The following is a 25,939-nucleotide window of genomic DNA, read 5'->3' as shown; positions in this document are numbered from 1 at the left end:
GGGGGTGTTGAGTATATTGTGTACGTGTATATGTGTGTGTAGGGCCCACCTCCTGTTTCCTTGTATAGTTGAGGTTGTGGCCCACCTCTGTACTTATATATACGTGCCTGGTGCACCGATCAATACATCGAGATTGCACAGCCCATAACTTGTCCTTCTACAATTTTTGCACTAACAAATATATTTGGAATAAATTGACCACATGTAAGCCGAGTTCATGTCAGCAGCTAGGCGGCTCATGTTTCTTGTAATATAAAAAAGAACAAAAGCATTCCTTAAGGTTAGCTGGGAAACACTAGCCGCACACTTTAGGACCTGCTCTATCTTGAATCCGTCTACCATGTCCGTGATTGCCATGTGACATGGAGCATCGCCGAGCGCTAGCTGTAAGCCGAGAACCTTTTTCCTATATGCCCAATTTTGCTTGAAAGTCGAGAACTTTTTTTCTGCCCAGTCGGCTTATGAGACAGTTAGCCGAGTCATCTTTCTTTGTCGTGCTTTTTTCATTCCTTACTCGGTTTTATTGAATATAAGCCGAGTAATTGTGTTTCTACGTTTGGCTTACCGCGCACCGCATGGCAACGTGTGATTTCGTGCACTTGGCCCAGCCACGGCCGATCCATTAACAGGCTTCCTTGGCCTTCTCTAAACAAACCTAGCCTAGTGAAATGATGCGTGGGGAAGATGACAAGGCCTCGTAAGGGAACGACCGGAGTCAGGGATGAGGCTGCAAAGCCTAGACAGAGGGGAGTCGCAGGTTGATTGTTCAGCGTGTGGGGCCTACAGGAAGGGGGCGAAGGCTGCCAGTGGGGAGTGTCTAGATGGATGGACTTGGGTGGCAGCAAAAAGGCGGTGGATGGTGGCCGGCGTGCGGCACAGCCCAACGGCCGATGGGGACCAGAACAGGGGGTTCGGCTTGGGTTGGGAGGTGGCTGTTTGGGAGGAAGAAGATGACGTGCCAGGCATTGGCAATAAAAAGTAGAAAGATGGGAACCGTTGGACTCACATAATGTGGCTAGGATATATGGATGGACTGAAACATTTTCTGTTTTCAGTCAACTGATGAATAGGTGCTCTCATTTTATTTTTGCGGGAAAGTAGAGATGATGTATTAGGTTTGAGCTTTGCGGGTTAGCTAATGGAATGAATATTCAGGTGACGTATTGAGGCCATCGCATGCAGCACTACGCAAACCTATGCTGTATTGAGAGTTTGAGACCGAGAAAAGAAGCATGTTGATCGAAGGATCATCCCTGTATTTTTATTTTTTTGAGAGAAATCATCGTTTTATTTTGTCTATACTGTTTGACAAATCACTTCGTCAAATTCAACGAATTAGACAAACTGGATGGACAAAGCCCAATACCCCAACCCGGCCCTGATCCTTAAAACTGGATGGACAGACCTCTAATGAAACATGGCCAGGATCCCTAAAAAAAGGCATTCACAGTTAGACTCACATATTCTCTGACGTGTTATTCAGTCACGATGTACACGCCTGACACATATATGCCTCGAGAGAGACGGCATACCGTACCGTAGATATTAGGAGGCCTGGCGTTGGAGCAGATCCTAGATATTACAACAGAATTTCAACAGAATCTAACCAGGTAACGTACAGCAGGAAAACTAATGTCAAGGATCTAGACGTCAACATTCACCATATCCAGTACCGCACTCGGTGCAGATGCGGTGGCGAGGCATGGGAAAGGCTAAGTCGGAGAACCGCCGGACGAGGTCCTCGCTGCCGGCCACCGCCCTCGCCTCCACAATCACCACGTCCTCCTCCTCACCCTCCACAAACCTCGAAGAAACCGACTCGCCATCTCCGGACATCCTACCAGAGCTCATCGCATTGATCGCGAGCCGGCTGACGACCCTCGAGGACTTCTTCGCCCTCGTTGCCGCCTGCCGCGCCTACCGGGCTCACCTCCCGTTGTCATCGTCCAACCTCGCCTCGCAGGGTCCGCTCCTCCTCGTCCACCACAAGACCTCTGCCTCGGAAGCGCTCTACCACGTCCCCCTCCGCCGCATCCTCCGCTTCCGCCTCCCGCGCACCCCCGTGGCGGTGGCCCATGGACGCCGCAGCCCCACCTGCTTCAGCCGGCTCTTCACCCCCAAAGAAGTCACCCTCACCTGCTTCCACTCCTTCGGCTGCCGTGTCGCCATCAGAAACATCTTTACCGCCAGCCGCCCCGAGTTTCGCATCTGCCATCTCCTCACAGGCGAGCGAGCCCGCCTGCCCCATCCCCCTACACCCATTGGATGTGTTCTCTTTTCTGGCGACTTAGTCCTCGCCTTCATGCCACGGCACCGTTACATCTCCTACTGCCGCATTGGGGATGCTCAGTGGCAAGTGGCGTGGTGCGACGAAGGCTACCACCCTTACAGTCTGATGTTCGTGAAAGGAACCCTCTACGCGTTGATTTATCCAAATTACCGTCTTGCTGTTGTCGAGCTTAACAACAATTCTATGGTATTGTCGTTTCTTGGGGATGAACTTAGCGCACAGACAGTTCCAGATAGTTCGGTGGCCTTGCTCGCAGAGTGCCATGGTGAGATATTGCTAATTGTCAGAACCAAGTTGTACCATGTTTTCAAGTGGCAATCCGGGGAGAAGAAGTGGGCGAGCACTGACAGCCTTGGTGGTTGTAGCTTGTTCTTTAATAGGCATGAGTTTGCTGGTTGCCTTGGTCCAGATCATCCAGGAGTTCGAAGAGACTGCTTGTACTTTACTGGAAACTTTGGGTACTGGAGTGAGTATTCTTTGGTTGATAGATCTTTGCATGAAATTCTTGCCGACTACCCAGGGAGACCACTACGGGAGGATTGTTTTCCACTGGCTTGGGTCCTTCCAAGCATTTGTTGATGTAGTACAAGGTGTATAAGAACTGCCCAGAAGTTCTCAAGGTACATTTGCTCCCTTGTAACTTGTTAATGCATTAGTTTTGGAGTGTATGTTTGTTAAAATAGTCAAGGGTTCTTTAGCAACAAATGTATATGAATGGATATCTCGCTTACTATCTTTTTCATATATTTGACAGTATTGTTCATCAAATTAGTTTTGGGGCATGGTTTGCTTATTCTGTAATTGATGACAGCAACATCTAATAAAATGGATATTTAGTAAATGAATGGAGACCATCACTTCCCTTAATAGAAACCCATACATGCTGTAGAGGGAGATGGCAACCTAAATAAATTTCTTGTTGGGATTGCGTAGAAAGGCTTGGGTAGTTCGTGGCACGGCTAGAATTTCCCTCCTACACCTGGTGGCGCGGAGGGAAGACAAGGTCGATACAAACTAATAATCAATAATATGCACAGCCCTTCCCCTTACAGTGTTATTATCTCTATCTATTTATCTTGATCACATCATGGATATGACGCCGAAGAAAACAATGGCATGCACAGAGGAAGTCTTGCACTGTATCGAGGTTGCCAAACCTATGCAGGGGCCAAACTATGCAGTTCACATTAAGACTATAACAAAAGTTTGTGATATTAGTAAGGATTTCTAAGAGATGGATTTTATTTGTGAAGGTCGTGAGTCCAATGTAGATGCAAATGTTTAGTTAAGTCATCGCCCGCCTCAGAACTTTAATCTTTGTATTTTGATAAGACATCTTGGAAGGTTGATGAGAAATCTCGCTTTTGCTGTTGGAAAGAATCCATTTGTTACATTGTTTTTTCAGTGCTAAGTTTGGAGTATTCTTGCTGTTGCTTTGGATGTTGGATGAATTACCCTGTAAGATGATGAGGCCTGGGTGTTAAATTTTTATGGGGTTGAGGGTTTCTGGTGGTGTTGCAGCGTTGCTTGCTTGAGTAATATGTACCCTGCTAAACCTACTGCTGTTATTTCCATCATGTTCACATGTGCTGTGTTCTTGGTCTGCCTTGCAGAAGAGAAATTAATCTGGGAAACAAACGTCGCTTTGGGGCCGAGTTGCTGTCGGGAGTGGCGACAGAAATCTTGACCAACTGATGATGGATGGGGGGAGGCCAATTCAGTATGCTTTGCGGTCCGTTGCCTGATGAAGAGAACCATGGCTCTTTTGGTGGGCTGGTAGTCGTTTACTCTCGTTTTTCTGTACACACGTTCTGTGTGTAAACATAATAACTCTTGTGCGTTGAACTGTTGATCAGCTCCTATGTTAGCCAATAATCGGTGGTCATTACAATGAAATGAAGTTGGGTGTGATGGGCATTATATTGATCTACTAATAAATGGGGCCCAATGATTATTCCACTGACATGATACTAGGGAAGGTCTAAAATAGTCTTGGATTAATTCCCTGCAGAAAGAAAAATCTTGGATTTTCTTTCTTATTTTGCACAGAAGAATAATTTGTGCCTGGGTCCCCAAACAAAAAGGGAGTGTCTATTTGTAATTTGACTGATTTGTAATTAGATGTCAGTCAATTTTTCCATCCAATGAACTGTTGACAGTTGTCTGTTGAAAACGGGTCGGGTTGAAAACTGGTCAACCAAAAACAAACAAAAAGGTTGAACCGGTCCCTCCCATTTGTCCTCCTTTCCTTCTGGCACCTGACAGGAAAAAAATCAGCAAGAGGCTCTTCTTCAACTTGAGACACACGAAAAAAAAACCTGCCTCCTTCCCCCCCCCCCCCCCCCCCCCCCCCCCTTTTGACAGATCTCACCTAGCACAAACGCCATGGGAGAGGGACATGGCAGAGACGCCATTGGACAGATAGAGGGGGGAGAAGAACATAGCAGAGAAGGCATGGGAGGGGCATGGAGGAGGACATGGCAGAGACCCCATTGGACAGATAGAGGGGGGAGAGGAACAAAGCAGAGAAGCCATGGAAGAGGGGCATGGAGGAGAAAGACATGGTAGAGACGCCATTGGAGAGAGGGAGTGGGGAGAAGAACAAGGCAGAAAAGCCATGGGAGAGAGGGAGGTGGAAGAAGAACATGGCACAAACGCCATGGGAGAGGGAAAAAGGGGAGAGGCAGAGGCATGGCAGAGGGAATTACCTGGAGGTGGAACAGAAGCAGTCACTTGTGCTACACAGCAATATCAATCCAGAGGAAAACAACAGGTACATGAAAATCGTCAACTCCTCTCATTATGTCCACCTAGAAGTCAAGAAACAACAGGGGGTAGATCATTAGGTGATTAAATCAGAGAGCTAAATCACAGATAATTGCAGAAATTTTGGGAGCATTCATCACATAACAAGAAAATTGGAGAAAACAAAAGAAAAATACAGAAGTTGGTAAGAAAATACACCACATAGTTTTCCTCTGGATTAATAGTAGATGCAGAAAAGGCATTAACAATAGATGCAGAGGAAAACCTAGGCATTAACGGTAGATGCAGAATAGAAAAATACAACACACAATCAAACAAAAGTTGGTAAGAAAATTATTCCAATATCTGAAGATCTACTGTCAATGTAATTTATTCGTTGTTTTTTTGCTATTAACTGTTTGAGAACATCAACATACATGAGGTAAGATGTTACAAAACCAATTGTTTCAACTACATATCTTGAAAGAGAAATGTCAAAAATAAAATCTAACACATGGACAATGAAAAAATGCAGATGAATGATGATGCTGATTGTACAGCAACAGCAAAAACTAACAGAAATCAAAACAATCAAGAAGAAAGGGGCGAACAAGGGGACTTGCATCAACAACCTGAAAGCAATGCCTCCCTTGATGAAGAAGATGCATTTATGATGAAGATGACATTGAGATGTTCCTGCAAAATAAAGAGGCTGCCGCATCTGAGGGAAATTTGATGAACATCAGCAGCAATTTCAAGCCAGAACTTGGCATGCAGTTCAAAACAAAGGAAGAAGCGCAGGAGTACTTCAACTTTTACTAAAAGATAGCTGGGTTCCAGTGGCTACTGTCGCGGCATCAAGAACAGTGAGCAAGAAAAGGAACAATGAAATTACAAGAATTACTATGAAATGCAACAAGTATGGCAAGACAAAAGAAGTGGAAAAGGAAAGTGTAGTGCCTATAAGAAAGACAACTGCCATTGCAAAATCAGATTACAAAGTTGTGATGGTCGTTACTGAAAAAGAATTGGGACATATTACAATGTAAATATAGCACAAAATTACGCTGAGAATTGGGGCATATTACCCTGAGAATTGGGACATATTACAGAGTAATTACACTGACGTAATTGTCACTGTGAGTACACTCATAATTACTGTGGAATTACACCGAATTTACACTGTAAATCAGATATCAATACTTACAGTGCAATTAAACTGAAAATTACACTGTAAATCCCCTATGAAATAATGTTACAGTGCAACTACACTAAGTTTACATTGTAAGTCAGATACTACAGTAATTACAATCAAATTACAGTCCACTTAAAATCCGATGACAAATACACTGTAGTACACTATAATTACATTCAAATTACAGTCCATTTAAATCCGATGACAAATTACAGCGCTATTATTGGGTAAAATACACTGGAGTTGTTGGTGAAAATTCACTGTAAAACTGGGATAAATTACACTGTAGATACACTAGATTACACTGGAATCATTGGCACTGAAAAATGATAGGAATCAACTCAAAAATACACTAAAAAATACAATGTAAATCAACTCAAAAGGTGTTGTTGGTGAAAATTCACTGTAAAACTGGGATAAATTACACTGTAGATACACTAGATTACACTGGAATCATTGGCACTGAAAAATGATGGGAATCAACTCAAAAATACACTAAAAAATACAATGTAAATCAACTCAAAAGGTGTGACAAATACACTGGAATTACTAGGTAAAATCCAGGGTAACTAGCAAACTAAACACATGCATCCCACATCCAAAAATGCTAAAAACACCAGCACCACATCTAATGTCGAGTGGATTAGCTGAAAAAATCCAGTCACAATCACTATAACTCACTGACAACCAACTTGCACACTTACACCTGAACAACTACATTGAGCACTCCAACATCCACATAGATCCAGCGGTTTGTTGCATCTACTTCCACTACAGCGAAATCCTACACGGGGACTACACAGGGATAAAAACCAACAGTGAACTGTCCAGGTGGGGCGGGGCAGCGCAAACGGGCTAAAAAAATAAAACCAACCCGAAAACCACACAGGACAGGGCGATCGAGCGCGAATCTCTGCGCGACAACGGACGGACAAAGATTTGAACGATGGCCTTGTAAATCAGTCGACTGAAAAATAGCAAATCCGTTATAGTATAATTACTCTGTAAAAAAGGGGCACATTACGGTGTAACTACACTACAAATACAAAGCAATTCTAGCAGTAATTACACTGTAAAATGGGCAGACTACATACAAATTACACAGTAATTACACTACAAGAATTACACTACAAGCAATCAACTGAAAATGGACAGATTACAGTGTAAGTACACTACAAATTACACAGTAATAGTGCCATCATAATTTCACTGAAACTCTGGCACAAATTACACAGTAGTTACAATGAAAATTACACTGTAACTTTGGCGCAAATTACACTGTGATGGAACATTGCAAACAACCTATTGGTCAAATTACACAGTAATTCTAGTGAAAATTACACTGAAACTATGCAGTGAATTACACTGAAGTTATAGAGAAACTAAGTTACAATGAAACTAAGTTGCATATTACAATGAAACTAAGGGACAATTATGCAGAAGTTATCGTGAAGATTACACTGAAACTAAGTTGTGTATTACACTGAAACTACGGGACAATTACACAACAATAATAGCACAAAATCACAGTGTAAATATAGCACAAAATTACACTGAGAATTGGGACATGTTTTACACTGAGAATTTAGAAGGTTAAATTACAGAGTAAAAATAAGGTTAGATTACAATGTAAATAGTTATTCTAGGGCACATTATACTGGAAAAACTGAAACTATGACGGATTACACGGTAAATGCTGGTTAAATTACACTACCATTATGTGGTAAAAACAGTGAAAATGCTGGTTAAATTACACTGCATGTGAACACTGAACAAACAACCCCTACAAAACAAATTCAGACTGTTGCAAAACAAATTCACAATGACACCAGCCATAGGGCAGTCATGACGAATACTAGGAGAAACAACTACAACCCCTCCAACTACCACTGTGACTACCTCTACCACCTGCAGAAAAATGTAAACTATATCCACATCTACAAAAACAGGGGAGAACTGTAGCAAAATGTTACTACCACCCCTACAGAACCTAGAACAACACATGGGCAAACACTACAGGCAGCTACAAGCAACTACAACAACTAACGAGGCGTTTGGTTGGTGACAGGTAACGCATTGGGCATTGTAATCAGGATACCCTGTATTAGGTGGCGGTTTGACTGATTACCAGAACAACTACAAGCAGGTGAGGAAGAAATTCTACAGGATCTGAAGAAATTCAGACACACCTACAAGATGGTAGGATGGAGCATCTCCAACTAGAAAATTCGTAGTGAAATCAACCCTACAACAATCACTAGGACTACATCCACCACCTACAGCAGCAATCTAAGGCTACAAATCACAACTACAAGCAGGGGGGCGGCCTATAACCCGCAGCTGCAAGCTCCAACACAACTCACTCGAGCGGGAGCAGAGGGGAAATTGCCGAACTACGAAGAGGACGGACTTGAGCACCCCTTCCACAGATCCACCAACAACAACACAACATCACCTACAACCGCTACAGGGAACCACGAGCAGAAACATGCGAAATCCGAATCCACATACAGGAATTTCACCTAGATCTGAAAAAGCATGACCACAACAGGAGCAAAATCAAACGGGGAACCACCAGAGACAGCAGCAACGTACCACGGGAGCCGGGATCGAAGGAACACGGAGGAAAAATCAAGCACGAGGAGAGGGGAAGATCAGAATCGCCATGGAATCGCGTCGCCTCCTCCGCCGCTCGGGCTCTCTCCCTCGGCCTTATCGAAACAGAATGACCCAAATGGGAAAGGGGAACGACACGCCACTCCAAATTTCAAAAAGGACAAAAACCAAACAGCACCGGACCGGCGGGCGATAACGGGCTGAGAGTGGAAAAACCGACCGACAAATAAAACCAACCCGAACAACCGGAAAACAAGCAGGAGGAAAAAGCAAAAAACAGCGCGAATCTCAGCGCGAGATCGAACGGACACAAATTTGAATGATAGCCAATTGCAAAACACTTGACTGAAAAATAGCAAAACCGAACAAAAATGCTACACGTACGGGGTTTTACAGGCTCTTACAGACTCCTTCCAAACATAATAACCACCCCCCCTGATTTTCATGGGGTGGGCCCGTGTCCTCCCCTTACACCCAATGAAAAACTGCCACATCAAATCAATCCTGTAAACTCCTGTAAAAACCTGTATGTGTAGCATTACCGGTCCCCAAATAAGAAATTAAAGAGAGTTACTTTTCCGCTCCTAGAAATAGAATAGTGCCAAATGTCAACACACATAGTTAGTGCATTCATCTGCAAGAAATTTATTCGAGTAGAACATGGCTCGCGTGGTCACTGTGACAATTAATGCTGAACGTGGTGTCAAACAGAGACTTTGTCTTACTTTGGACTACCGAGGGATGTCAACTGCTTGACCTGTAGTGCAACCAGCGTTCGGTGCATCTGCTGGCGTCTGTATCTCTCATCTTGGAGCTAACAGTATGCTATACCTATATATGGCCATGGTGAGTACCTAGAGTCTTACACAGACCCACAAGGCACAACCCTTGACGATGATGGCCAAGCTTGCCGTAGTGCTTGCGCTGCTCGGCTCCATGGCACCTACGTGTGAAGCAGGGTACGGGTATCCGAACCCGACACCTCCTCCTCCATCTTCAATGTTTACCGCGACACCCTTTGGTTATCAAGCCCACAGCCGCCCCAAATACTATCAAGGCCTCTACCGCCTCAGATACTATCAAAGCCTCCTCTGCCCATCTAGATAATTTCAAACCCCCCCCCCCCACCCAGATACTATCGAAGCGTCCACCGCCCGCCCAAATGCGGTCAAAGCCTCAGCCGCCCATCCAGATAATATCAAGCCCTCCACACACCCATATACTATCAAGGCCCCCGCAGCCTATCCATACAATATCAAATCCTCCATCGCCATAATCTCTAGGCCCCACCCGTCCACCTAGCTACTATCAAGGCCCTCGCCACTCACCCAGATAATATCATGCCCCCGTCATCCACCTAGATAGTACCAAGGTTGATAACTATGAACCCTCCACCACCACCGTTGTCCTCACCTAGTCGACTGTCACTCACCCCGATATCAACAAGACTGCCACCTCCCATGTCGAGGTTATCAAGTCTTCTGCCACCTATTTTGTAGAATCTTAGTCTTCCATGACCACCGCCAGCACCAAGCCCTCCACCACTAACACCTAAACGCATCTCCTCATTAAGTCATATGTTGCATTTGTGATGGCACCAGACAAAAGTAATTAGGTTTCAACCGCTTAGGTGAGGAATTGACGAGCAGAGTTGAGGCGATAATGGTGAGGTTGGGGTTATCAAGTTTGAGACCATGAGCAACAGTGGGATCATGAGGAGCTCGGCGCTCGAATGTTAGTGTGTTATGGTGGCTAAGCAAATCAGTGATTGCAAGTTTGTCGACCCTTTAGAATTACAAATAAGTTCATGATTCCCCTTGTGCTTTTCTTTTTTTACTGTTGCAATGTTTTCTATTTTTGCAACACCCTTTAATGATAGTATGAATTCTCTCATTATTTTTGCACTTGTATCATTGTGCTTTCCAACCTTTTCATATGAATCTTCTTTGACCAACAATCCGGAGATCCATTGGGTTCCTAACTACTAAGGACATCTCCAATGGCAACCCTCAAAGTTCCTCCTACATTCGTCCGCGGACAAGGGGCCAGTCCGCAGACATGGATGCGGGAAGCCACCATCCGATGCTAGCAACATAAATTTTGACAACAACTCGAACCAACTGGATGAAATTCGATCAAGCTAGGCAAATTTTGATATAAACACGGTGGACTTCATTGAAACTAGGATAATTTATACATAAAACCAGACGATATTTCATCCAGTGAACTAAAAGCCTTAAATAAAACCCTACACTATCCTATACTTGACGGTGTCGTAGTAGGCCATGCCGGGCTGGCCGACGGCTCCTCCTCCGTCATCAGCGCCCGATATGGCGGCGGTGGCGGCGGCGGCGGGCTTCAGGCGGCGGAAGGTGGCGGCATGGCTTCTTGCGGATGATCCTCCCCACTTCCTCATGCGCCCTGTGCAGTGCGGTTACGGCCACCGAGGATGTGAGTGGGGGAGAGGGTGGCGGTCGTTGGAGGAGGCGTCGTTGCCGGCGTTGATCTTGCCGAGGGACCATTCCTCGCCGTACCTGGCCATCTCCCCCTCGATGCGGCAGAGACGGCGCTTGTCGTCCCCGACGACATGACAGAACGGTCCACGACCCACGCATAAGCCAGGGCCGGGTCCGCCGCGAAGTGTGGCGGCGGGACGTCCGAGTCTGCGAACTAGGACCGGAGTGCGGCGTTGCGCCTATCTCCTGCCGGCGCTGCTCCCAGTTGGCGTACTCCTGCACCGTAATGGCCCTCCGGGATGACGAACAGTTGCTGCCGGCCCTGCCGCTGCCGATGTAGTGTGCAATGCGACCGTGCGCCTTGGGCAGGTGCAGCAGCGCGCGGTGCTCCTCCTTGACAATGCGTCGGGGCGGCAGCAAGCGGTGCTCCTCCTTGACGAAGTGTCGAGGCGGCTGCGAGAGACGCTCCTCCTTGACACACAGGGGCGGTGATGAGAGCCGCTCGTCCTTCACAGAGCGTGTTATTTGGACGCTGCAGCTGCACAACAACGGAGAGCGTGGAGGGGATGCCGGCTCCGGCTTCACGAGGAGGAGCGTCCCTGGTGGTGGAGCCGGGCCGTTGATGTGGATGACGGAGCGACGGAGCATCAGCTTCATCTGCTCCTCGGATTCCGTGTTGGTGGCGGCGTAGACCTGGCCCGGCACCGCTGGCGCGAACTGCGGTGGCGGCTGCTGGTCCTCCTCGTCGCTGGAGGAGATGACTATCTTTGCCTTCTTCGAGGAGTCGGCCGCCGATGAGGACGACGACCCCAGAGTTAGAGGGCAGCATCGTGACGATCCGCCAGATCTCGCCCCGGAACTGCCTGCCGGCGCCGACGCCCTGAACTTGCCCATCGACGAAGATGTGGGAGGGAGATGGTGTTGGAAATATGCCCTAGAGGCAATAATAAAAGTATTATTATTATATTTCCGTGTTCATGATAATTGTCTTTTATTCATGCTATAACTGTATTATCCGGAAATCGTAATACCCGTGTGAATACATAGACCACAATATGTCCCTAGTGAGCCTCTAGTTGACTAGCTCGTTGTGATCAACAGATAGTCATGGTTTCCTGGCTATGGACATTGGATGTCGTTGATAACGGGATCACATCATTAGGAGAATGATGTGATGGACAAGACCCAATCCTAAGACTAGCACAAAAGATCGTGTAGTTCATTTGCTAGAGCTTTGCCAATGTCAAGTATCTCTTCCTTTGACCATGAGATCGTGTAACTCCTGGATACCGTAGGAGTGCTTTGGGTGTATCAAACGTCACAACGTAACTGGGTGACTATAAAGGTGCACTACAGGTATCTCCGAAAGTATCTATTGTTTTATGCGGATCGAGACTGGGATTTGTCACTCCGTGTAAACGGAGAGGTATCTCTGGGCCCACTCGGTAGGACATCATCATATGCGCAATGTGACCAAGGAGTTGATCACGGGATGATGTGTTACGGAACGAGTAAAGTGACTTGCCGGTAACGAGATTGAACAAGGTATTGGATACCGACGATCGAATCTCGGGCAAGTAAAATACCGCTAGACAAAGGGAATTGAATACGGGATCGATTGAGTCCTTGACATCGTGGTTCATCCGATGAGATCATCGTGGAACATGTGGGAGCCAACATGGGTATCCAGATCCCGCTGTTGGTTATTGACCGGAGAACGTCTCGGTCATGTCTGCATGTCTCCCGAACCCGTAGGGTCTACACACTTAAGGTTCGATGACGCTAGGGTTATAAAGGAAGCTTGTATGTGGTTACCGAATGTTGTTCGGAGTCCCGGATGAGATCCCGGACGTCACGAGGAGTTCCGGAATGGTCCGGAGGTAAAGATTTATATATAGGAAGTCCTGTTTCGGCCATCGGGACAAGTTTCGGGGTCATCGGTATTGTACCGGGACCACCGGAAGGGTCCCGGGGGCCCACCGGGTGGGGCCACCTGCCCCGGGGGGCCACATGGGCTGTAGGGGGTGCGCCTTGGCCTACATGGGCCAAGGGCACCAGCCCCAAGAGGCCCATGCGCCTAAGGAACCCTAGAGGGAAGAGTCCTCAAGGGGGAAGGCACCTCCGAGGTGCCTTGGGGAGGATGGACTCCTCCCCCCCCTCTTGGCCGCACCCCTTTCTTGGAGTAGGGGGCAAGGCTGCGCCTCCCCCTTCTCCCCTGCCCCTATATATAGTGGAGGGGAGGGAGGGCATCCATACCTGAGCCCTTGGCGCCTCCCTCCCTCCCGTGACACCTCCTCCTCTCCCGTAGGTGCTTGGCGAAGCCCTGCAGGATTGCCACGCTCCTCCATCACCACCACGCCGTTGTGCTGCTGCTGGATGGAGTCTTCCTCAACCTCTCCCTCTCTCCTTGCTGGATCAAGGCGTGGGAGACGTCACCGGGCTGTACGTGTGTTGAACGCGGAGGTGCCGTCCGTTCGGCACTTGATCATCGGTGATCTGAATCACGACGAGTACGACTCCATCAACCCCGTTCACTTGAACGCTTCCGCTTAGCGATCTACAAGGGTATGTAGATGCAACTCTCCTCTCTTCTACTCGTTGCTGGTCTCTCCATAGATAGATCTTGGTGACACGTAGGAAAATTTTGAATTTCTGCTACGTTCCCCAACAGTGGCATCATGAGCTAGGTCTATTGCGTAGATTCTTTGCACGAGTAGAACACAAAGTAGTTGTGGGCGTTGATGTTGTTCAATATGCTTACCGTTACTAGTCCAATCTTGTTTCGACGGTATTGTGGGATGAAGCGGCCCGGACCGACCTTACACGTACTCTTACGTGAGACAGGTTCCACCGATTGACATGCACTTGGTGCATAAGGTGGCTAGCGGGTGCCAGTCTCTCCCACTTTAGTCGGAACGGATTCGATGAAAAGGGTCCTTATGAAGGGTAAATAGCAATTGGCATATCACGTTGTGGTCTTGCGTAGGTAAGAAACGTTCTTGCTAGAAACCCATAGCAGCCACGTAAAACATGCAACAACAATTAGAGGACGTCTAACTTGTTTTTGCAGGGTATGCTATGTGATGTGATATGGCCAAAAGGATGTGATGAATGATATATGTGATGTATGAGATTGATCATGTTCTTGTAATAGGATTCACGACTTGCATGTCGATGAGTATGACAACCGGCAGGAGCCATAGGAGTTGTCTTTATTTTTTGTATGACCTGCGTGTCATTGAAGAACGCCATGTAACTTACTTTACTTTATTGCTAAACGCGTTAGCCATAGAAGTAGAAGTAGTCGTTGGCGTGACAACTTCATGAAGACACGATGATGGAGATCATGATGATGGAGATCATGGTGTCATGCCGGTGACAAGATGATCATGGAGCCCCGAAGATGAAGATCAAAAGGAGCAAAATGATATTGGCCATATCATGTCACTATTTGATTGCATGTGATGTTTATCATGTTTATGCATCTTGTTTACTTAGGACGACGGTAGTAAATAAGATGATCCCTTACAAAATTTCAAGAAGTGTTCTCCCCTAACTGTGCACCGTTGCTACAGTTCGTCGCTTCTAAGCACCACGTGATGATCGGGTGTGATGGATTCTTACGTTCACATACAACGGGTGTAAGACAGTTTTACACAGCAAAACACTTAGGGTTAACTTGACGAGCCTAGCATGTGCAGACATGGCCTCGGAACACGGAGACCGAAAGGTCGAGCATGAGTCGTATGGTAGATACGATCAACATGAAGATGTTCACCGACGTTGGCTAGTCCGTCTCACGTGATGATCGGACACGGCCTAGTTGACTCGGATCATGTGATCACTTAGGTGACCAGAGGGATGTCTATCTGAGTGGGAGTTCATAAGATGAACTTAATTATCTTGAACATAGTCAAAAGACCTTTTGCAAATTATGTCGTAGCTCACGCTATAGTTCTACTGTTTTAGATATGTTCCTAGAGAAAATATAGTTGAAAGTTGATAGTAGCGATTATGCGATCAGTAGAAAGCTTATGTCCCTAATACACTGCTTAGTGTGCTGAACCCCAAACGTCGTTTGTGGATGTTTCGAACATCGAACATACACGTTTTGATAACTACGTGATAGTTCAGTTAAATGGTTTAAGTAGAGGCACCAAAGACGTTTTCGAAACGTCGCGGAACATATGAGATGTTTCGAGGGCTGAAATTGGGATTTCAGGCTCGTGCCCACGTCAAGAGGTATAAGACCTCCGACGATTTTCTTAGCCTGCAAACTAAGGAGAGAAGCTCAATTGTTGAGCTTGTGCTCAGATTGTCTGAGTGCAACAATCACTTGAATTGAGTGGGAGTTGATCTTCCAGATGAGATAGTGATGTTTCTCCAAAGTCATTGCCACCAAGCTGCTAGAGCTTCGTGATGAACTATAACATATCAAGGATAGAGATGATGATCCTTGAGGTATTCGCGTTGTTTGACATCGCGAAAGTAGAAATCAAGAAGGAGCATCAATTGTTGATGGTTGATGAAACCACTAGTTTCAAGAAGGGCAAGGGAAAGAAGGGATACTTCATGAAACGGCAAATCAGCTGCTGCACCAATGAAGAAACCCGAGGTTGAACCCAAACCCGAGACTAAGTGCTTCTGTAATAAGGGGAACAACCACTGGAGCAGGATTACCCTAGATACTTGGTAGATGAGAAGGCTGGCAAGGTCGATAGAAGTATATTGGATATACATTATGTTAATGTGTACTTTACTAGTACTCCTAGTAGCACCAGGGTATTAGATACCGGTTCGGTTGCTAAGTGTTAGTAACTCGAAATAAAAGCTACGGAATAAAACGGAGACTGGCTAAAGGTGAGCTGACGATATGTGTTGGAAGTGTTTCCAATGTTGATATGATCAAGCATCGCACGCTCCCTCTACCATCGAGATTTGGTGTTTGCGTTGAGCATAGACATGATTGGATTATGTCTATCGCAATACGGTTATTCATTTAAAGGAGAATAATGGTTACTCTATTTATTTGAATAATACCTTCAATGGTCTTGCACCTAAAATGAATGGTTTATTGAATCTCGATCGTAGTGATACACATTTTCATGCCAAAGATATAAGATAGTAATGATAGTACCACTTACTTGTGCACTGCCATGTAAGTCATAATGGTGTAAAACGCATGAAGAAGCTCCATGTTGATGGATCTTTGGACTCACTCGTTTTGAAAAGTTTGAGACATGCGAACCATGTCTATTGGTGTATATGCATGAAGAAACTCCATGCAAATGGATCCGTTCGGACTCACTTGATTTTGAATCACTTGAGATATGCAAATCATACCACATAGGCAAGATGACTGAAAGCCTCGGTTTCAGTAAGATGGAACAAGATAAGCAACTTGTGGAAGTAACACATTTTGATGTGTGCAGCCAATGAGTGCTGAGGCATGCAGTGAATATCGTTATGTTCTTACTTCACAGATGATTCGAGTAGATGTTGAGAATATTTACTTGATGAAACACAAGTCTGAATTATTGAATGGTTCAAGTAATTTCAGAGTGAAGTAGAAGATCATTGTGACAAGAGGATAAAATGTCTATGATATGATCATAGAGATGAATATCTGAGTTACGAGTTTTGGCACACAATTAAGACATTGTGGAAATTGTTTCACAATTAATACCGCCTGGAACACCATAGTGTGATGGTGTGTCCGAACATCATAACTGCACCCTATTGGATATGATGCATACCATGATGTCTCTTATCGAATTACCACTATCGTTCATGGGTTAGGCATTAGAGACAACCACATTCACTTTAAATAGGGCACCACGTAATTCCGTTGAGACGACACCGTTTTAGAGAAACCTAAGTTGTCGTTTCTTAAAAGTTTGGGGCTGCGACGCTTATATGAAAAAGTTTCAGGTTGATAAGCTCGAACCCAAAGCGGATAAAATGCATCTTCATAGGAAACCCAAAACAGTTGGGTATACCTCCTAATTCAGATCCGAAAGCAATATGAATTGTTTCTACAATCGGGTCCTTTCTCGAGGAAAGGTTTCTCTCGAAAGAGTTGAGTGGGAGGATGGTGGAGACTTGATGAGGTTATTGAACCATCACTTCAACCAGTGTGTAGCAGGGCACAGGAAGTTGTTCCTGTGGCACCTACACGAATTGAAGTGGAAGCTTATGATAGTGATCATGAAGCTTCGGATCAAGTCACTACCGAACCTCGTAGGACGACAAGGACACGTACTACTTCGGAGTGGTAAAGTGATCCTGTCTTGAAGGTCATGTTGCTAGACAACAATGAACCTACGAGCTATGGAGAAGCGATGGTGGGCCCGAATTCCGACAAATGGTTAGAAACCATGAAATCCGAGATAGTATCCATATATCAGAACAAAGCATGGACTTTGGTGGACTTGCCCGATGATCGGCAAGCCATTGAGATAAATGGATATTTTAAGAAGAAGACGGACGTGGATGGTAATGTCACCATCTATGAAGCTCGACTTGTGGCGAAGTGTTTTCCGACAAGTTCAAGGAGTTGACTACGATGAGATTTTCTCACTCGTAGCGATGCTTAAAGTTCGTCGGAATCACGTTAGCATTAGCTGCATTTATGAAATCTGGCAGATGGATGTCAAGACAAGTTTCCTTACTAGTTTTCGTAAGGAAAGGTTGTATGCAATACAATCAGAAAAGTTTTGTCGATCCTAAGGATGCTAAAAGGTATGCTAGCTCCAGCGATCCTTTTAAGGACTGGAGTAAGCATCTCGGAGTTGGAATGTACGCTTTGATGAGATGATCAAAGATTTTGGGTTTGTACAAAGTTTATGAGAAACTTATATTTCCAAAGAAGTGAGTGGGAGCACTATAGAATTTCTGATGAGTATATGTTGATCAGAAATGATGTAGAATTTCTAGAAAGCATATAGGGTTATTTGAAAGGTGTTTTTCAATGGAAAGCCTGGATTAAGCTACTTGAACATTGAGCATTAAGATCTATAAGGATAGATCAAAATGCTTAATAATACTTTCAAATGAGCACATACCTTGACATGATCTTGAAGGTGTTCAAGATGGACCAGTCAAAGAAGGAGTTCTTGCCTGAGTTGTAAGGTACGAAGTTAAGACTTAAAGCTCGACCACGGCAGAATAGAGAGAAAGGACGAAGGTCGTCCCCTATGCTTAAGACGTAGGCTCTTCAGTATGCTATGCTGTGTACCGCACCTGAAGTGTGCCTTGCCATGAGTCAGTCAAGGGGTACAAGAGTGATCCAAGAATGGCTCACAGGACAGCGGTCAAAGTTATCCTTAGTAACTAGTGGACTAAGGAATTTTCTCGATTATGGAGGTGGTAAAAGAGTTCGTCGTAAAGGTTACGACGATGCAAGCTTGACACCTATCCGGATAGCTCTGAGTAGAGAGACCGGATACATATAATGGAGCAATAATTTAGAATAGCTCCAAGTAGAACAGTTGTTTGGAATAGCTCCAAATAGAGCGTGGTAGCTGCATCTAGGAGATGACATAGAGATTTGTAAAGCACACACGGATCTGAAAGGTTCAGACCCGTTGACTAAAACCTCTCTCACAAGCAACATGATCAAACATAAAACTCATTGAGTGTTAATCACATAGTGATGTGAACTAGACTACTGACTCTAGTAAACTCTTGGGTATTAGTCACATGGCGATGTGACCTGTGAGTGTTAATCACATGGCGATGTGAACTAGATTATTGACTCTAGTGCAAGTGGGAGACTGTTGGAAATATGCCCTAGAGGCAATAATAAAAGTATTATTATTATATTTCCTTGTTCATGATAATTGTCTTTTATTCATGCTATAACTGTATTATCCGGAAATCGTAATACACGTGTGAATACATAGACCACAATATGTCCCTAGTGAGCCTCTAGTTGACTAGCTCGTTGTGATCAACAGATAGTCATGGTTTCCTGGCTATGGACATTGGATGTCGTTGATAACGGGATCACATCATTAGGAGAATGATGTGATGGACAAGACCCAATCCTAAGACTAGCACAAAAGATCGTGTAGTTCATTTGCTAGAGCTTTGCCAATGTCAAGTATCTCTTCCTTTGACCATGAGATCGTGTAACTCCTGGATACCGTAGGAGTGCTTTGGGTGTATCAAACGTCACAACATAACTGGGTGACTATAAAGGTGCACTACAGGTATCTCCGAAAGTATCTATTGTTTTATGCGGATCGAGACTGGGATTTGTCACTCCGTGTAAACGGAGAGGTATCTCTGGGCCCACTCGGTAGGACATCATCATATGCGCAATGTGACCAAGGAGTTGATCACGGGATGATGTGTTACGGAACGAGTAAAGCGACATGCCGGTAACGAGATTGAACAAGGTATTGGATACCGACGATCGAATCTCGGGCAAGTAAAATACCGCTAGACAAAGGGAATTGAATACGGGATCGATTGAGTCCTTGACATCGTGGTTCATCCGATGAGATCATCATGGAACATGTGGGAGCCAACATGGGTATCCAGATCCCGCTGTTGGTCATTGACCGGAGAACGTCTCGGTCATGTCTGCATGTCTCCCGAACCCGTAGGGTCTACACACTTAAGGTTCGATGACGCTAGGGTTATAAAGGAAGCTTGTATGTGGTTACCGAATGTTGTTCGAAGTCCCGGATGAGATCCCGGACGTCACGAGGAGTTCCGGAATGGTTCGGAGGTAAAGATTTATATATAGGAAGTCCTGTTTCGGCCATCGGGACAAGTTTCGGGGTCATCGGTATTGTACCGGGACCACCGGAAGGGTCCCGGGGGCCCACCGGGTGGGGCCACCTGCCCCGGGGGGCCACATGGGCTGTAGGGGGTGCGCCTTGGCCTACATGGGCCAAGGGCACCAGCCCCAAGAGGCCCATGCGCCTAAGGAACCCTAGAGGGAAGAGTCCTCAAGGGGGAAGGCACCTCCGAGGTGCCTTGGGGAGGATGGACTCCTCCCCCCCCCTCTTGGCCGCACCCTTTTCTTGAAGTAGGGGGCAAGGCTGCGCCTCCCCCTTCTCCCCTGCCCCTATATATAGTGGAGGGGAGGGAGGGCATCCATACCTGAGCCCTTGGCGCCTCCCTCCCTCCCGTGACACCTCCTCCTCTCCCGTAGGTGCTTGGCGAAGCCCTGCAGGATTGCCACGCTCCTCCATCACCACCACGCCGTTGTGCTGCTGCTGGATGGAGTCTTCCTCAACCTCTCCCTCTCTCCTTGCTGGATCAAGGCGTGGGAGACGTCACCGGGCTGTACGTGTGTTGAACGCGGAGGTGCCGTCCATTCGGCACTTGATCATCGGTGATCTGAATCACGATGAGTACGACTCCATCAACCCCGTTCACTTGAACGCTTCCGCTTAGCGATCTACAAGGGTATGTAGATGCAAACTCTCCTCTCTTTCTACTCGTTGCTGGTCTTTCCATAGATAGATCTTGGTGACACGTAGGAAAATTTTGAATTTCTGCTACGTTCCCCATCAGATGGGCAGGGAGATTGAAGGAGGAGAAGGAGGAGGATGCGATGTGGACAGCGCCGGAGCGCGGTTTATATAGCCGCGACCAGGTCATGCGAAGGGCCGTTCAGCTGCTTCAATGCGGCGTAGCGGCCGGAGTTGGTTCCTCGAGAAACTGTGTCCATATTGAAGCGTCAGCTGCCGAGAGGTCGCATCGGTCAGCGCCACCCTCCCTTGCTCCGATCACATCATGTCATCCATGCCATCCTTCACGTGCTTTGTGTCAGCGTGAATGCTGCACCGTAAATGGCGCGTCATCAGAAGGAACAAGCGGGAGGGACGAGCTAGGGCGGTCAGAAGCGGGCGTGGGATTGGTCCGGACTCCTGCAAAGCCACCCCCCCCCCCCCCCCGTGCGTGTTCGCGCGTTTGTCTCCGGTTTGCAAGAGAAATTGGGTCGGAACCGCGCCGCGGACGGATGTGGAACCGTGTTGGATGGCTTCCTGGGTTTGGACGGTTGTGGATGGTTTGAGGGTCGACGTTGGAAATGCCCTAAGGCCTATATCATGTATTCCATATATTGTGAAAGCACCAAGAAAACACCATGTTGGTCGAAAACTTGTGGCAACTCTGGTCGTTTACAGAAATTCATACATCATAATATCATACATCTTATATTATATACAGACATTACACCTTGTTAGGTGAGGCACGAGAAAATTCCTAGTATAATGCTCCCACTTTTATATACATCTTATATTATACTTCCCCGTTCGGAATTACTTGTCTCCAAAATGGATGTATCTAGAACTAAAATACATCTAGATACATCCATTTCTGCGACAAATAATTCCGAATGGAGGGAGTACAACTTATCCATCGTACTCGGAAATTCATACACAGGGATAATTTATACATCTTATAAAACTGCCATGTATATTTATACATCTCGCCTTCTGATAAATAAAATAAAATAAAATGGTAGATTAGGATTCGAAACGAGGTGCCTAGGTGAGGGTCGCACTGCTAACCAGTGCTTAGTTATATATCCTAATGGCTCCCATTCGCTAGATTACAAAAAGAATCCATTATCCAGACCTTCCACTGAGCATAATCATTTTCCTCTGCCGCAAACTATTATTGGGATCCTGGTGATCCTGGTCCAATGCAGGCGGAGGACGCAAGTGAAATCCTACCTTGGCTAGTACTTGCCTCGTACCTCCTTTGGCGAAACTTTATTTTAGGGTTAACATGGCCACTTTATTGCTGAATAACCGTAGGTAAAATAGAAATATATCCCACAACCGCAACAACCAAACATAGCCACCACTCTCAAGAAAGAGAGAGCACACTTCGCCAGATAATGTGTTTTTGGTATTCAACACTCTTCCCCCTTAATGGCCTCACCTCCTGAAAAGCTCTATTGGGTTTGTGTGCTTTCGAATTGGGTTGTCACTCCTACAAACTCTGATTTTAGCCAGGCCGCCCATAGAACGAAATGATTGATTGTCTGATGGGCTAGGTGCTTCAAAGCCCACACTGGAACTTGCAGAAATTTCATCTTGACTGAACACTCCTGAACTCATTTTCCTTTTTTGAAATAGATAGAAAGCTAGAATTGCCAAAACAAAAGCGTTAGAAATATTTTCAATGTTTCAGTCGCGTTTTGTATAAGAAATTGCTTTGCGTATGACCCTTTTTATGCCCGGCAAGTGTGTTACAACAGGGCTAGACTCGAATCCAGGGCTAGGCAATAGTGGGTGCGGCGAGTCTAAGAAAAGCAATAGTCATGGCTATAATGAAAAAAAATTAGAAAAGGAGGAGGACCTCCGGCCTCTGCATCTGGACGATGCATGCAGCTACTTTATTAATTGTTTACATAAGACCGTATAAAGTCATACAACAGTAGGACTAAAGCCACCATCTAGGCAACATCTGTTGCTACTCCTAACCAGTTGATGAAGGGGCGCTGATAGTATGAGCCTAATACCAAACAGACCTCACATCCAAACCTAACATCTAAGACCTGAGGTCCCAACCAGGACGCCTCCCGGGTATGGGTCACCCACCAGTCCGGCGTACTCCTCAACCAGGACGCCTGCCGAGTATGAGGCCGCCACAGCCACTTGCCACCAATCCATCTTCAGTGTTGTACTGCTGCATCAACCTTGCCCGGTCTCGCTGCCGTCGACGCAACCATGGTGCCAGACAGCTCCACCGCCCTGCGCTCGTCCATCCAACCGCATCCGTCCTCGATATGCAGCTACATCATGCCGCCAATACTCATCGTCATCGACGCAGTAGATACAATGCCGCTTCTCCTGCCAACCTCCACACCGTCGCCGTCGTTGGAGCTATGCGGAGTCCACCACCCCTAGCACCTCTCCCCGAACAACTGAGCCTCCCAAGATGGTGCCTCCATGGAGGTTACGAAGTGCATCTGAACTTAGGACTTTCGTCCGGGAGGTATTCAGAGGCGGATAGGATGGACCTCGGCTTCGCCTCCAGGAAGGGTAAGGACGTTTGAGGGACGTCGCCGATGCCGGACCGGTCCAGCCGACCAAAGTTTCCTCCGGCCCCCATCCTATACCACCAAACCTTCGTCTGCTCCGGATCCGGCAACGAGCCAAGAACCGAAACCTACATAGATGAGATTGCCATGGCGTCGAGAAGACATCCGTACTAGATATCCAGTGTCGAATCAGAGATCCGACTGTTGGGGAACGTTGCAGAAAATTAAAAAATTTCCTACGGTTTCACCAAGATCCATCTATGAGTTCATCTAAGCAACGAGTCGAGGGAGTGAGTTTGCATCTACATACCACTTGTAGATCGCGTGCGGAAGCTTGCAAGGTGATGATGGAGTCGTACTCGACGTGATTCGAATCACCGATGACCAAGTGCTGAACGGACAGCATGTCGGGGAACGTAGCAGAAATTCAAAATTTTCCTACGTAACACCAAGATCTATCTATGGAGAGACCAGCAACGAGTAGAATGAGAGTGCATCTACATACCCTTGTAGATCGCTAAGCGGAAGCGTTCAAGTGAACGGGGTTGATGGAGTCGTACTCGTCGTGATTCAAATCACCGATGATCAAGTGCCGAACGGACGGCACCTCCGCGTTCAACACACGTACAGCCCGGTGACGTCTCCCATGCCTTGATCCAGCAAGGAGAGAGGGAGAGGTTGAGGAAGACTCCATCCAACAGCAGCACAACGGCGTGCTGGTGGTGGAGGAGCGTGGCAATCCTGCAGGGCTTCGCCAAGCACCTACGGGAGAAGAGGAGGTGTCACGGGAGGGAGGGAGGCGCCAAAGGCTCAGGTGTGGATGCCCTCCCTCCCCTCCACTATATATAGGGGCAGGGGAGAGGGGGGAGGCGCAGCCTTGCCCCCTCCTCCAAGGAAGGGGTGCGGCTAAGGAGGGGGGAGGAGTCCATCCTCCCCAAGGCACCTCGGAGGTGCCTTCCCCCTTTAGGACTCTCCCCTTTTTCCTTTATCTTGGCGCATGGGCCTCTAGGGGCTGGTGCCCTTGGCCCATGTAGGCCAAGGCGCACCCCCTACAGCCCATGTGGCCCCCCGGGGCAGGTGGCCCCACCCGGTGGGCCCCCGGGACCCTTCCGGTGGTCCCGGTACAATACCGATGACCCCGAAACTTGTCCCGATGGCCGAAACAGGACTTCCTATATATAAATCTTTACCTCCGGACCATTCCGGAACTCCTCGTGACGTCCGGGATCTCATCCGGGACTCCGAACAACATTCGGTAACCACATACAAGCTTCCTTTATAACCCTAGCGTCATCGAACCTTAAGTGTGTAGACCCTACGGGTTCGGGAGACATGTAGACATGACCGAGACGTTCTCCGGTCAATAACCAACAGCGGGATCTGGATACCCATGTTGGCTCCCACATGTTCCACGATGATCTCATCGGATGAACCACGATGTCAAGGACTCAATCGATCCCGTATACAATTCCCTTTGTCCAGCGGTATTTTACTTGCCCGAGATTCGATCGTCGGTATACCGATACCTTGTTCAATCTCGTTACCGGCAAGTCTCTTTACTCGTTCCGTAACACATCATCCCGTGATCAACCCCTTGGTCACATTGTGCACATTATGATGATGTCCTACCGAGTGGGCCCAGAGATACCTCTCCGTTTACACGGAGTGACAAATCCCAGTCTCGATTCGTGCCAACCCAACAGACACTTTCGGAGATACCTGTAATGCACCTTTATAGCCACCCAGTTACGTTGTGACGTTTGGTACACCCAAAGCATTCCTACGGTATCCGAGAGTTGCACAATCTCATGGTCTAAGGAAAAGATACTTGACATTGGCAAAGCTCTAGCAAACGAACTACACGATCTTTGTGCTATGCTTAGGATTAGGTCTTGTCCATCACATCATTCTCCTAATGATGTGATCCCGTTATCAACGACATCCAATGTCCATAGCCAGGAAACCATGACTATCTGTTGATCACAACGAGCTAGTCAACTAGGGGCTCACTAGGGACATATTGTGGTCTATGTATTCACACGTGTATTACGATTTCCGGATAATACAGTTATAGCATGAATAAAAGACAATTATCATGAACAAGGAAATATAATAATAATACTTTTATTATTGCCTCTAGTGCATATTTCCAACAGTCTCCCACTTGCACTAGAGTCAATAATCTAGTTCACATCACCATGTGATTAACACTGACAGGTCACATCACCATGTGACCAACATCCAAAGAGTTTACTAGTGTCACTAAACTAGTTCACATCATCATGTGATCAAGACTCAATGAGATCTGGGGTTTGGTCATGTTCTGCTTGTGAGAGAGGTTTTAGTCAACGGGTCTGAACCTTTCAGATCCGTGTGTGCTTTACAAATCTCTATGTCATCTCCTAGATGTAGCTCCCACGTTCTATTTGGAGCTATTCCAAATAACTGTTCTACTTGGAGCTATTCTAAATTGTTGCTCCAGTATACGTATCCGGTATCTCTACTCAGAGCTATCCGGATAGGTGTTAAGCTTGCATCGACGTAACCCTTTACGACGAACTCTTTTACCACCTCCATAATCGAGAAAATTTCTTAGTCCACTAGTTACTAAGGATAACTTTGAC

General features: G+C 46.5%; 1 protein-coding gene and 1 long non-coding RNA gene across 2 annotated transcripts; one reads left to right on the top strand and one right to left on the bottom strand.

The window, feature by feature from the left end:
* The first annotated feature begins 1,665 nt into the window (after nt 1-1,665).
* LOC123072485 (uncharacterized) lies at nt 1,666-4,044 on the top strand. Its single transcript, XM_044496036.1, has 2 exons — nt 1,666-2,910; nt 3,904-4,044. The coding sequence occupies exon 1, from the start codon at nt 1,688-1,690 to the stop codon at nt 2,867-2,869; it is 1,182 nt and encodes a 393-aa protein (XP_044351971.1). The 5' UTR covers nt 1,666-1,687; the 3' UTR covers nt 2,870-2,910; nt 3,904-4,044.
* Nucleotides 4,045-4,296: 252 nt separating this feature from the next.
* Nucleotides 4,297-8,982, bottom strand: LOC123072486 (uncharacterized). Its single transcript, XR_006435193.1, has 4 exons — nt 8,826-8,982; nt 5,668-5,731; nt 4,999-5,100; nt 4,297-4,548 (listed from the first exon to the last, which is right to left on the bottom strand). It is a non-coding gene; the product is annotated as an uncharacterized lncRNA (long non-coding RNA).
* Between the last annotated feature and the right edge of the window lie 16,957 nt (nt 8,983-25,939).

The sequence above is a fragment of the Triticum aestivum genome, chromosome 3B (assembly GCF_018294505.1).
Source record: "Triticum aestivum cultivar Chinese Spring chromosome 3B, IWGSC CS RefSeq v2.1, whole genome shotgun sequence".
Classification (NCBI taxonomy): domain Eukaryota; kingdom Viridiplantae; phylum Streptophyta; class Magnoliopsida; order Poales; family Poaceae; genus Triticum; species Triticum aestivum.
The sequence above is the reverse complement of the archived record's forward strand: the minus strand, read 5'-3'. Positions and strand labels throughout refer to the sequence as shown.

Bases quoted from the DNA above. Each gene is read 5' to 3' on its own strand.
- LOC123072485 (XM_044496036.1), top strand. From the start codon at position 1,688: ATGCGGTGGCGAGGCATGGGAAAGGCTAAGTCGGAGAACCGCCGGACG.